Here is a 14,542-nt window from a genome sequence, read left to right as displayed (position 1 = left end):
ATCTGAAGTTCTTCAAAGGTAAATGATTTTATTTGAATGATTTTCTTGTTTTTGTGAAAATGTTGCTGGCTGAATTCTAGGCTTATAGCTATGCTAGCTATCAACACTCTTACACAAATGCTTGTTTAGCTATGGTTGAAAAGCATATTTTGAAAATCTGAGATGACAGTGGTGTTAACAAAAGTCTAAGCTTGAGAGCAAATATATTTATTTAATTTCATTTGCGATTTTCATGAATAGTTAACGTTGCGTTATGCTAATGAGCTTGAGGCTATAAATAGAATCCCGGATCCGGGATTGCTCGACGCAAGAAGTTAAGAAGGGACCTCTGCTCTTCGGAGATAGTAGGGAGCTCAATCTTACCAAAGAAGTTCTCCATTACTTTGGGTGCATCCTTTGGCAGTTCTGAGGCATAAAGGTTTGTATAAAATTTCTTAAATGAGTCACTTATCAATTTATTTTCATATAATTGATTACCATCAGAATCAGTAATAGTAGCAATTGACTGAGAGTCAGCTCTCTTTTTAGCTAGGTATGCCAAGTACTTTCCTGGATTATCGCCATGTTCATATAGCTTTTGCCTGACAAATCTCATTTTCTTTTCAGCGTCCTGTGTAAGGAGAGAGTTAGTCCTTCTCTTTAGTTCATATTTCACCCTCTAACATTTTTTGCTTTTCACGCTTTTTCCGTCTCTTAGTAGCTTTGTATGACATAATCAGACCCCTGGCATACACTTTACAGGTCTCCCAAAGGAGTGAGGGGTTATCTGTTGATTGAGAGTTAATAGAGAAAAAATCTTTAAACTCTGTAATAAAATATGATGTGAATGTATGGTCTTTAAGAGTGGTTGTGTTCAACCTCCAATGTCTTGACCGATTGAATGCCCCGTTGAGTTTTATGTCCAGGATCACCTCAGCATGATCAGATATGACTATGCTTCCTATCCTAGCGGATAAAACAGACTGCAAAGACGTCCTGGGCATAAAAAAAAATCTATTCTAGTCTGACATCCATGAGGTGCAGAGAAAAAAGTGAACTCTGTTGGAAGGATGAAAAGCTCTCCAGACATCCGCATCCCCAGATCATCACAAATAGCTTTAAGTGACTTAGCTTGAGGAGAGAGTGAAGCTATACCGCTGGGAAACTTATCAAATAAGGGGGTTCAACAAGCAGTTAAAATCTCCTCCAACCACTGCAGTGTCCGAGTTCAATTCTGAAAAGTCTAGAAATACCTTAGTGAGGAAATCAGGGGGGTGAGCAGGGGGGAAGTAAATATTCATTATGGAGATGTTCTGCCCCTGTAAAGTACCATTAATTATAACAAAGCGACCAAATGTATCTTTCACACAATTCAAGACCTTAAGTGGAAGGTTATTTTTCACCAGAATTGCTACACCTCTACTTCTGGATGTAAATGATGAGAAAAACACTTGACCAAACCCCCCTTGTTGTAATTTCAGGTGCTCCTTATCATCCAAATGAGTTTCTTGCAACAGGGGTTATGGCTGCCTCTAATGTTCCCATGTACATACACGCAGTCCGTTACCTGCCATTGTATCTTGACCATTCAATATCCAGACTGGATCCTACTGTAAAAGTGGGGTGGTACCTTTTTCCATGTGTTGAACTCTCCTCTATCTCACCGAGCATAAACAAACGATATGAACCCTGAACTCGAACTATACTAAACCCAAAAATGAAACACGTAAAGATCCAAAAGGGGTTTTTCCCACTGGCTAACATGCAGGGGATTTCAACTCTCCAATGTAGACTCTTAAGTCCGCATTGCCGCTCAATAGCCTCATCCTTTATATGTATGGAAAAGAAAATCAATAAAATAATATTGAGGCTCTTCCACCTAAAACCAAGCCTGGGCACCAATATGGATTCACACATATCTCAGCCTGAGCTATAGCGGCTATTACTTTAGCAAGAAAAATAATAAAGATACAAATATTACTGAGCCTAAGTACATGACGACTCACACCACTGTTTCATGATCAGCTTCAACCAAAAATAAACAAAGTTATCCAATGCTGTGGAGGTGCAGCTTAAAGTTATTTACCATTTTCAAGCTAGGAGATTAATGTAAAAATATAAATTTACGAATGCCACGAGAGCTCGCTGAAACACCGTGTTCTCTCAACGATGCCATTTTGTCCCCCAGTGAGAGTGTTGTTAATGGATCCTGTGGTGCAATCGGTTAGTGTATTGTGCTTATACAGCAATATGCAGCAAATTGATGACAAGATTGTGCGTTCAAACTCCACCAGGAGCAAGTATTCTTCTTGAACCCTCTCCCTGTCTATTTCTTGTCCAGAAAAGGAGCATTAATTCAATAGAGTTAGGAGGATGTTTCATAATTAATTGGTATGTCATTGAGATAACAGGTCAGAGTGCAGGCACAGCTAGGATTCAAATCCATAGTCTTCTGTATCACCAGCTATGCCTGACACGTCAGCAATGCAGGGTGGCAAGCCTGCTCGAATGTCTAAGTGAATGGCTGTTTGCAAAGTGAGTTGGTGCTTCGTCGCAGACAAGAATCACCCCATTTGTGCTATCGACCCTACGATTCTGAGATTAAGAGGCTCATGCTCAAACGTCTGAGCTTGCCAGGTTGGTCAATTGTCGTACTGACTTGGACCGAATATCGTACAGCTATGTTTATTCAAAATATGGTGATCAGTGAGCGTGCTTTGCATAGCTGCTGTGGCGCAGGCGGTTAGCGCGTGGTATTTATACATCAGTATGCAGCGACGAAATGCCAAGGTTGTGCGTTCTAGCCTCACCATGAGCAAGTGCTTTTCTTGAAACCTCTGCCTGTCTATTTCTTGTCCAGAAAAGGAGCATTTATTCAGTCTATTTCATAAGTAATTGGTATGTCATTGAGATAACAGGTCAGATGACAGGCACAGCTACAATTCAAGTCCATAGTCTTCTGTATCATCAGCTATGCCTGACACATCAGCAATGCAGGGTGGCAAGTCCGCTCGAAAGTCCAAGCAGATGGCTGTTTGCGAAGTGAGTTGGTGCTTCGGCAAAGAAAATAATCAAACAACGTGGGGATCAACCCACAGCCCTGAGATTAAGAGTCTCATGCTCTACCGACTGAGCTAGCCAGGTACCTCAATGGTAATATTGGTCCGAATATCGTACAGTTCCATTTGTGCAAAATATGGTGATCAGTGAGATTGTTGTTAATGTATCCTGTGGTGCAATCTGTTGCCGTGCTGTACTTACAGCAGTATACAGCAATTAGATGACAAGGTTGTGAGTTTGAGCCTCACCAGGAGCAAGTATTCTTCTTGAAGACTCTCCCTGTCTATTTCTTGTACAGAAAAGGAGCATTTATTCAATACAGTTAGGAGGACGTTTCATAATTAGTAGGTATGTCATTGAGATAACAGGTCAGAGTACTGGCACAGCTACGATTCAAATGCATAGCCTTCTGTATCACCAGCTATGCCTTACACATCAGCAATGCAGGGTGGCAAGCCAGCTGGAAAATCCAAGCGGTTGGCGAAGTGAGTTTGTACTTCGACAGAGTAAATAATCATTCAACGTGGGGCTCGAACCCACAACCCTGAGCTTAAGAGTATCATGCTCTACCGACTGAGCTAGCCAGGTACCTCATCAGTAACATTGAATTGGTCTGAATATCGTACAGCTCCGTTTGTACAAAATATGGTGATCAGTGAGAGTGTTGTTAATGGATCTTGTGGTGCAATCGGTGAGTGTCTTGTGCTTATACAGCAATATGCAGCAAATTGATGAAAGGGTTGTGAGTTCCAGCCTCGCCACGAAGAAGTATTCTTCTTGAACCCTCTGCCTGTCTATTTCTTGTCCAGAAAAGGAGCACTTTTTCAATCCATTTCGGAGGACGATTCATAGGTAATAGGTATGTCATTGAGATAACAGGAATGAGTGCAGGCACAGCTGGGATTCAAATCCATAGTCTTCTGAATCACCAGCTATGCCTGACACGTCAGCAATGCAGTGTGGCAAGCCTGCTTCGAAAGTCCAAGCAGAGGGCTGTTTGCGAAGTGAGTTGGTACTTCGACAGAGAAAATAAGCACCTAACGTGGGGCTCAAACCCACGAACCTGAGATTAAGAGTCTGGTGCTCTTGAGTGTTGTTTTATGACTGAGGGTTCAACTAAAGAGCTACCAAGACTTCAAAAGCCCTACACTACCTAATAACGATATAATAGTATTTAGCCAGAATTGTGATGCTTTTAATACATTTTTTTAATTTACAAAATACATACAGGACAATGACAAGACAACCATAAATAACTCAGGACAGTGTACATGACAATACTCCCAACATAACAAACACATAGATGATACAGCACAATAAGTAGGGAACAACTTGGAGTGATATCAATCAATAATAAAGTAGAAGAATAACACTGTTGTTTCATTGGAGTTCCCAGTCAGTTGTGTAACCTTCAGTTGCATCTCCAGTTAGTAGTGTGCAGAGTTGCTGTAGGTACTCACATAGAATGTGTGACCAGGGGACCCTGAGATGCTGGAGCCAGGTCTTGAGCAGATACTCTCAGATGAGGACCTGGTAGGCTGCTGGCGAAAGAGAGACTGTGTCAGCCACTAACAACTAACTTCCCATAATGGCACAATGACATAGTTACTACATTTGCACACAGAAGGAGCGTCGATGGTGACGATGTCCAGTGCCTTCAGAAAGTATTCAGACCCCTTGACTTTATCCACATTTTGTTATGTTACAGCCCTATTCTAAAATGGTTTAAATAAATACATTTCCTCAGCAATCTACACACAATACCCCATAATGAAAAAGTGAAAACAGGTTTTTAGAAGTTTTTGCAAATGTATGTAATTTATTTTGATATGTATACACCTTATTTCCATAAGTATTCAGATCCTTAGCTATGAAATTGAGCTCAGGTTCATCTTGTTTCCATTGATCATCCTTCAGATGTGTCACGCCCTGACCGTAGAGAGCTGTTTATTCTCTATGTTGGTTAGGTCGGGTATGGTATGGTATGGTTCCCAATCAGAGGCAGCTGTTTATCATTGTCTCTGATTGGGGATCATATTTAGGTAGCCATTTCCCCATTGTGCTTTGTGGGATCTTGTCTATGTATAGTTGCCTGTGAGCATTATTAAAGCTTCACGTTTCGTTTGTTCTCTTTGTTGTTTTGTTCTTTGAAGTTTTCTATTCCAAAATAAAGGATGGAAACATAACACGCTGCATCTTGGTCCACTCCTTGTAACGATCGTGACAGAAGATCCCACCACAAACGGACCAAGCAGCGTGGCCAGGAGGAGCAGGTATCCTGGGCCTGGGACTATATCCAGGAGGTAAAGAGATCCTGGACTTGGGAGGAGATAATGGCAGGAGATGAAAGCCTTCCATGGAAGCAGACGCAAGCAGTGAAGGAAGGACAACGACGGCACTGGGGTTTGCGGCCATGACGGAAGCCCGAGAGGCAGCCTCAAAAAACATTTTTTGGGGGGCACACGAAGTGGTCGGCGAGGCCAAGGGGCGAGTCTGAGAGCGAAGAGGAATATTGGGATAGACTGAGCGAGGAGTATTGTGAGATAGTTGAGGGGAGTGATGAGGTAGAGTGGATGGTTTGGTGTCTGGAGCAAGACAGTCACCATGAGGAGTGTGGGATCAGTCAGGCACCATGTTTTGCGGAGCGCATCCTCAGCCAGTGGGCGTTCTGTGCCAGCTCCTCGCACTTGCCATGCGAAAGTGAGCATCCAGTGAGGACGGGTTGTGCCTGCTCAGCGCTCCTGGTCTCCAGTACGCCTCCTCGGTCCAGGATATCCTTCGCCGGCACTAAGCACTGTGTCGCTAGTGCACCTTCACAGCCCAGTGCGTCCTGTGCCAGCACTCCGCACTTGCCGGGCTAAAGTGAGCATCCATCCAGGACGGTTTGTGCCAGCTCTACGCTCTAGACCTCCAGTGCGCCTCCACAGTCCAGTATGTCCTTTGCCCCCTGCCCGCACTCGCCCTGAGATGCGTGTCATCAGCCTGGTGCCACCTGTATTGGTCCCATGCATCAGGCCTCCAGTCCGCCTCTACAGTCCAGAGATTTCGGCGACAGTTCCCAGTCCAGAGCTTCCGACGACAGTTCCCAGTCCAGAGCTTCCGGCGATGGTCCACAGTCCGGAACCTCCAACGATGGTCCACAGCTCTGCGTTCCAGTGCCTTGTGACGACCCTCCCACTCTGTCTGCCGTATTCTCTCTTTGTTCTTGTTTCCTTATTAGGATGCCGGTGGGCGGAGTTTGGAGGGTCGTCAGCTACACGGGAAACACCTGGGCCCGGTGTGTCCCAGGATAAATACACCACTTCCCCATTCATGGAGGAGACTGTCTCCATGCAGACACCTTTACAGATTTTGTTATGTATCTTGGTGGCCTTTTGGTTGTTTGCTTTGGCACCTTTCAACGCTCTGCATCATCACATTCATGCATACACAACACTCACTTACACTACTGATTACTGATTACACACACCATTGTATATTATACTTAGTTACTTTATTTATTAAATATACATTTTGTTACTTCTTATTTCCACCTCGTCTCCCTTTTGTTACGGGCTTTGAGCCGGTTCGTGACAACCTCCAACGACCGTCTGCAGTCAAGAGCCTCCAGCGACAGTCTGCGGTCCAGAGTCTCCAGCGGGGGTTCCCAGTCCAGAGCCTCCTGCGAGGGTTCCCAGTCCCAGCCTCCGGCGAAGATCTACGGCCCGGAGTCCCCGGCAACGATCTACAGCATGGAGTCTCCGGCGACAATCCATGGTCCGGTTCCTCCGATGACATATCCATGAGCGGAGTGGGTACTTCACCCCGCACCAGAGCCGCCCCCCTGACCATAGAGAGCTGTTTATTCTCTATGTTGGTTAGGTCAGGGTGTGATTATGGGTGGGTTATCTAGGGGAATTGTATATCTATGTTGGCCTAGTATGGTTCCCAATCAGAGGCAGCTGTTTATCGTTGTCTCTGATTGGGGATCATATTTAGGTAGCCATTTCCTCATTGTGCTTTGTGGGATCTTGTCTACTGTATATATAGTTGCCTGTGAGCATTATTATAGCTTTATGTTTCGTTTGTTCGCTTTGTTGTTTTGTTCTTTGAAGTTTTCTATTCCAAAATAAAGGATGGAAACATATCCACGCTGCATCTTGGTCTACTCCTTATGACGGACATGACAAGATGTTTCTTCAACTTGATTAAAGTCCACCTGTGGTAAATTCAATTGTTTTAACATGATTTGGAAAGGCACACACAGGTCTATATGAGGTTGAAAGTGCATGTCAGAGTAAAAACCATGCCGTGAGGTCAAAGGAATTGTCCGTAGGGCTCCGAGACAGGATTGGGTTGTGGCACAGATCTGGGGAAGGGTACCAAAACGTGCCTGCAGCATCTAAGGTCCCCAAGAACAAAGTGGACTCCAACATTCTTAAATGGAAGAAGTTTGGAACCACCAAGACTCTTCCTAGAGCTGACCGCCTGGCCAAACTGAGCAATCGGGGGAGAAGGGCTTTGGTCAGGGAGGTGACCAAGAACCCCATGGTCACTCTGATAGAGCTCTAGAGTTCCTCTGTGGAGATGGGTGAACCTTCCATAAGGACAACCTACTCTGCACTCCACCAATCAGGCCTTTATTGCAGAGTGGCCAGACAGAAGCCACCCCTCAAGAAAAAGAACATGACAGCCCGCATGGAGTTTGCCAAAAGGTACCTAAAGGACTCTCAGACCATGAGAAACAAGATTCTCTGGTCTGATGAAACCAAGATTGAAATATTTGGCCTGAATGCCAAGCATCACGTCTGGAGGAAGCCTGGCACCATCCCTACTGTGAAGCATGGTGGTGGCAGCATCATGCATTGGGTATGTTTTTCTGTGGCAGGGTATGGGAGACTAGTCAGGATCGAGGCAAAGGACCTCGAGTGCTCAGGACCTCAGACTGGGGTGAAGGTTCACCTTCCAACAGGACAATGACCCTAAGCACACAGCCAAGACAAGTGGCTCTAGGAGAAGTCTCTGAATGTCCTTGAGTACTGAATAAAAAAGTACGGAGTAAAGGGCCTGAATTCTTGTGTATATGTGATATTTCAGTTCTATAAACAATTGTTTGCTTTGTCATTATGATGTATTATGTGTAGATTGATGAGGGGCAAAAAACAATTGAATACATTTTTGAATAAAGCTGTAACCTAACAAAATGTGGAAAAAGGTCTGAATACTTTCCGATGACACTGAACAAAAATAGTTACAGTTCATACAGGAAATCAGTCAATTGAAAAAAATATTCGGCCCCAATCTATGGATTTCACATGACTGGGCAGGGGCGCAACCATGGGTGTGCCTGGCTCTCCAGTGGGTGGGCCTATGCCCTCCCAGGCTCACCCATGGTTGCGCCCATGCCCAGTCATGTGAAATCCTCTTCTTCTTTTTTTTCAGCCAATCAGAATTAGTTTTATTCCACACAAGGGCTTTATTTTTATTACAGTCAGAAGGTCCTGGGCTGGCTGGTTACATGTGGTTACACGTCACAACATATGGTTGTGACGTGGGTTGGACGTACTGCCACATTCTCTAAAACCACACATTTTAGAGGCCTTTTTATTGTCCCTAGCAGAAGGTGCACCTGTGTAATGATCATGCTTCTTGATATGCCACACCTGTTAGGTGGGTGGATTATCTTGGCAAAGGAGAAATGCTTACTAGCAGGGATTAAAACAAATTTGTGCACCAAATTTGAGAGAAATAAGCTTTTGTGCGTATGGAACATTTCTGGGATCTTTTATTTCAGCTCATGAAACATGGGACCAACACTTCACATGTTGCGCTTAATTTTAGTTTAGTTTAAATGAGTGTGACAGGAATTGGAGCGCATTCAAACATTTGTGCCCAACACACAAACAAACATTAGCCTTTCCCTTTCCCCAAATGCCCTCTTTCCCTTTAAGAAGGACACCTTAAAGATATATTCTGAAAAGTATCTGTTAACAGTTTGTAAATGCCTTTCAAATTAGGTCATTTTTCAGGTGCAACCAGACCTTTCAGAAATGTCCCTTTGACTTTGAATAGCTTGATCAGTAAGTCTAGCCTGATTACCACTCTCTTTAGCTAACATTCCACTCCTTGCCACTCCTTGTAATTGCTTGTCAGACTGGACTTTTGGAAATCTCAACGTTCAATATGCAGCCGGATTTACGGCACAGTTGTTGATTGGTAGTTGGAAACAACATTAATATTTTCCATGATAATGTCATGGAACATGCGGTGCGTGCAAATATGGTGCAATATTGAATTAGAATTTTAAGAACAACAGCAAACTGTCAGGGTCTAGGTGATGTGGATAAGGCGGAGGACACAGAGATGAGTAATAATAGTAACTTTACTCAGAAATAATCTTCCAACAAGGAGAACAAAAATCCAGAATCACATAAACGAAACAACTGACAACAATAAACACGCACAAAACCATGATGGCTCCAGAGGGTTAAATAGGGAAATAATTCAAACGTAATAGGAACCAGGTGTGTACAGTCAAGAAAAAAACAAATGGAAAAAGAAATGTAGATCGGTGTCGGCTAGAAATCCGGTAAAGTCAACAGCAGCCTGAACAAGGAGAGGCAGCAACTTTGGTGTAAGTCGTGACACAAACAATACCGTTACAATCTGTTGCAGTAATTTCCTTCTGAAAAGGCAGTGTCAATGCAAGATCATCACTTTTAAGAGGATAGCATTATGATGTCCAACACACAGCCGTATACAGAAGAAACTCAACCACTACACTTTTGCCCTAAGGGCAAAAACAGTGAGTCAGTCCTCCATGTTTCTATTTCTGTGTTGTGAATGAACCTGTCGGTGTAGGCTTTTATCTTGGGTACTCAAGCAAATACAAATTAACACTGCAAATCCTCTATTTGGTTTTTGTGTAAAGCAGTGCATAGCAGACTACTGCACATTTACTGTAGGAGCTAAAAAGCTGCAAACATCTGGCCTGCTTAGAGTCTTGCAGCTGTGTTTGGTATAAAAAAAATAATGAGGGGATGGCCTTAATCTGGGCCGCTGCAGCGTTTTAGGATGAGAACCCTAAAAGAGAGGACAATCTGTAACTAGTGCTGATTGTCTAGTGCTGAGTTTCTACTTTTGAGGTTTTGGTTCGATTATGAAAAAATTATTATGATTTTTGATTTTGGTTTCGAATTTAAATGCACTATGCATTATGTGGGTTGAATGCTGTAACAACACAGATTAAAACATAAAAGTTCCATTTACATTTACATTACATTTACATTTAAGTCATTTAGCAGACGCTCTTATCCAGAGCGACTTACAAATGGGTGAATTCACCTTCTGACATCAGTGGAACAGCCACTTTACAATAGTGCATCTAAATCATTTAAGGGGGGGGGGTGAGAAGGATTACTTTATCCTATCCTAGGTATTCCTTGAAGAGGTGGGGTTTCAGGTGTCTCCGGAAGGTGGTGATTGACTCCGCTGTCCTGGCGTCGTGAGGGAGTTTGTTCCACCATTGGGGGGGCAAACTCCCTCACGACGCCAGGACAGCGGCGCCATGATGGTAGTGACTCTGCTTATCACTTATTAACCATCATTTAATAAAATTACTTTACTTTAATAAAATATTTCAGTTGTGAATATTATATTTGTTTAATTTAACTTTATTATTTTATTCCAAGTCATCATCTCAATTCTATAGAGCTGCTGCCTATACTGTCTGACAAAATCACTATTTTAGTAGTTGTTCCAAGTAAATAAGGGATACTTTTAGGACTGCTGAACACAAATACCTAACGAAGCAACTGCTCTCTCATTTTTAACCACTAGATGCGGTTTTCCATTGTGCTCCTAGATTAATTACTGTTGACGGTCATAGAACTCATCATTGTGTTTTGTATCAAAAAGTTTGTTTGCGGGCCGCGTTGGTTTGCGGGCCGCGTTGGTGGCACTGTGTTATCCTCAAAGTGGGCAAAGAATGTGTTTAGCTTGTCTTGAAGCAAGTCGTCAGTGTCCGTGACGTGGCTGGTTTTCCTTTTGTAATCCGTGATCGTCTGTAGACCCTGCCACATACGTCTCATGTCTGAGCCATTGATTTGCGACTCCACTTTGTCTCGATACTGCCGTTTTGCCTGTTTGATTGCCTTGCGGAGGGAATGACTACTCTGTTTGTTTTCTGCCATATTCCCTATCACCTTGCCACGGTTAAATGCGGTGGTTCGTTGCTTTCAGTTTTGCGCGAATGCTGCCATCTATCCACTGTTTCTGGTTAGGGTAGGTTTTAATAGTCACAGTGGGTACAACATCTCCTATACACTTCTTGATAAGCTCGATAACCGTCTCAGTGTTCACGTCAGTATTATTCTCCGAAGCTTCCCGGAACATATCCCAGTCCGCGTGATCAAAACATTCCTGAAGCATGGCTTACGATTGGTCAGACCCGTGTTGAATAGTCCTTAGCATGGGTACTTCCTATAGGAAGGGAGGAGCAAAATGGAGTCATGCTAAGATTTGCCGAAAGGAGGGCGGGGGAAGGCCTTGTATGCATCCCGGAAGTTGGAGTAACAATGGTCCAGTGGTTTTCCAGCGCGAGTGCTACAGTTGATATGCTGATAACATTTAGGTAGCCTTTTTCTCAAATTTGCTTTCTTAAAATCCCCAGCTTCAAAGAATGTGGCCTCAGGATATATGGTTTCCAGTTTGCATAAAGTCCAGTGAAGTTCCTTGACGGCCGTCATGGTATCGGCTTGAGGGGGGATATACACGGCTGTGACAATAACCGAAGAGAATTCTCTTGGGAAGTAATACGGTCTGAATTTGATTGTGAGGTATTCTAGGTCAGGTGAACAAAAGGACTTCCTGTATATTATTACAATTACACAATGAGTTGTTAATCATGAAACATACACCCCCGCCCTTCTTCTTCCCGGAGAGATGTTTATTCCTGTCGGCAGGACCGACTCCGACAGTATATCCCGAGAGAGCCATATTTCCGTAAAACAGAGTACGTTACTATCCCTGATGTCTCTCTGGAAAGAAACCCTTGCCCTGATCTCATCAACTTTGTTATCTAGGGACTGAACATGAGCGAGTAATATACCTGGTAGCAGTGGGTGGTGTGCGCACCTCCTAAGTCTGACTAGAAGACTGCTCCAAATTGCTCTTCTCCGGCGGCATTGTTTTGGGTCTGCCTCTGGAATCAGTTCAAATGCCCTGGGTGATGCGAACAAAGGATCCGCTTCGTGAAAATCGTAGTGCTGGTCGTAGTGCTGGTAAGTTGACGCTGCTCTGATATCCAATAGTTCTTCCCGAGTGTATGTATGTATGTATTTATGTAATAACAGATAAGATCCTGAGCTAACAATGTAAGAAATAATGCATAAAAAACGAAATACTTCAGAGTTTACTAAGAGCCAGAAGCGAGGCAGCCCTCTCTGTCGGGGCCATCCTCTCAGACAGTATATCCTGAGTGAGCCATGTTTCCGTGAAACAGAGTATGTTACAATCCCTGATGTCTCCCTGGAAGGAAATCATCGCCCTGAGCTCGTCAACTTTATTATCTAGAGACTGAACATTAGTGAGTAATATACTTGGAAGCGGTGGGTAGTGTGCGCGCCTCCTGAGTTGGACTAAAAGTCCACTCTGAATACCTCTTCTCCGCCGGCAGTGTTTTGGATCAGCCTCTGGAATCAGTTCAATTGCCCTGCGGGTACAAACAAAAATCTGATTCGGGAAAGTCGTATTCCTGGTCGTAATGCTGGTAATGCTGGGGTGTTACCGCAGCTCTGATATCCAAAAGTTCTTCCCGGATGTTTGTAATAACACAAAAGAATTCTTGGCAAATAATGTACGAAATAATGCAAAATACTGCAAAGTTGCCTAGGAGCAAGAAGCACAGCCATGAAGTTCTATACATATGTCATGGCCATAGAAAACTCTCTATAACACCCATAATGTTCTCTGTCATAACCATTGCAAACTCTCTGCCACGCCCATGACATTCTCTGTCATACCCATAACACTCTCCATTTGATTCACCCTGACTACAGTTGTCATCCAAATGAACAGAGAACTAAATTGTAATTACCATAAGACTTTTACGATCACATTTACCAGAATATTTGCTTATAAATGATTTGTGAAACATGAAGGCCTTATGAACTTTTGTCGAACATCAACTTCACTATCATGAAACAAACTGTTGTCTTGATTCCAAACAGTCTTGACGTGATAAGTGAACAAGAGAATTCAAGCTGGCAGTGTGTTTGACGGAGTTGATCAATTTTACCCTGTATTTCTCTTCAGCTCTGCTATTGTTCTTACAGTCTGGATGCCATACTGTAGATCCTGTGGAGAGAGAAGAAGAGCTCATAAGAGCCTAAATGTGTAGCAGACTTGGGTTCAAATACTATTTGCTTTCGATTAAATACTTTTGCTGTGCTTGATTGAGCTTGCCTGACACAATTACACCAATGTGCAAACTCTGCCAATCAGGCACTCCAGGCAGGCTCAATCAAGAGCTCAAAGTTATAGAAAGAAAATAAATACTAGTTGAACCCAGGTCTGGATGCATAGTTACATATGAAGGGATGCATCTTTAAATCTTGACTTCCTTGAATGTTCATCCCTGATTTCCTCCTTTTCCAGTCATGCTTTTACAAAGTGCATACAACAACATTCTAAATAACCTTGACTCAGTGCATGACTAATTGAAACTTCCACTGAAGTGGAGGTTAGTATTCTCTCCTGTGTGAACATACACAAATGTTTACAGTACTTGATATTCCACTAGATGTACTTGCCCTGGAAACCCACCTTGCAGGTACATTTCCTCTCCTTCTGTGAACATGTGGTTGCATCTGCTGCACCTTGCACAACTGGGATGGTAATGCTTGTCACCTGCCTGGAGAAGGGAGTCAAATGTCACACAGTAGCATGCACTGTAAACCGCAATGTGCTGTCAATACTCAAAACTCTTGAGGAAACCCCTTTCACTTAACAGAGTATAGTTACTTAAAAGGATATTATAGGATATTATAGGATATCGTAGTTATTACACAAACCGATAAAGTCACGGTGACCCTGTAAAGGGTCCAGATTTGAGTTGTATCAGGTTAAAAAGGTTGAGTAATGCCCCCACTAAGCCACACCTCCAATGTAATTTCCCAGTGTGCCTTGCTTTTTCGAGTTAATTGTAGAGTTACCAACCCACGACTGTATTTGTTAATGACAGGTTGTTGAATTTGTTCATTTTCATTCCAGTGGCTTTTACCATGTAAGTTCCTAGGCAATGTTATCATTTTAATAATGAAATACATAGCTTGGTGCCATTCATTACCTGTTGTGTATTTAACCCTCTGTTTCCCCTCATGTCTTTGTCAGAGATTGTTTTATTGCCAGTGTAGTGTGATTGTTGTATAGGTGCGCGTCGGGTCCTCGTACCCATGTTTGTTTGTTTATTTACATTTAGTGTTATGGAGCATATTCCGTGGACTTTATTTAAATACTCCATTTT

At 43.1% G+C, this 14,542-nt stretch overlaps 1 protein-coding gene across 1 annotated transcript in view; it reads right to left on the bottom strand.

The window, feature by feature from the left end:
• Positions 1 to 4,466: 4,466 nt before the first annotated feature.
• The window catches only part of ablim1b (actin binding LIM protein 1b), a 98,939-nt gene continuing 88,863 nt past the window's right edge, over positions 4,467 to 14,542 (bottom strand). Inside the window, exons 7-9 of the mRNA XM_064952776.1 lie at positions 13,843 to 13,930; positions 13,316 to 13,374; positions 4,467 to 4,577 (exon numbers count right to left, since the gene is read on the bottom strand). Of these exons, the coding sequence (XP_064808848.1) occupies positions 4,467 to 4,577; positions 13,316 to 13,374; positions 13,843 to 13,930 (258 nt within the window). The remainder of the gene's footprint in view (positions 4,578 to 13,315; positions 13,375 to 13,842; positions 13,931 to 14,542) is intronic.

This window comes from Oncorhynchus masou, chromosome 31 (assembly GCF_036934945.1).
Source record: "Oncorhynchus masou masou isolate Uvic2021 chromosome 31, UVic_Omas_1.1, whole genome shotgun sequence".
Lineage (NCBI taxonomy): Eukaryota > Metazoa > Chordata > Actinopteri > Salmoniformes > Salmonidae > Oncorhynchus > Oncorhynchus masou.
Note: the sequence above shows the minus strand (reverse complement) of the source record. Positions and strands in the feature narration are given on the sequence as shown.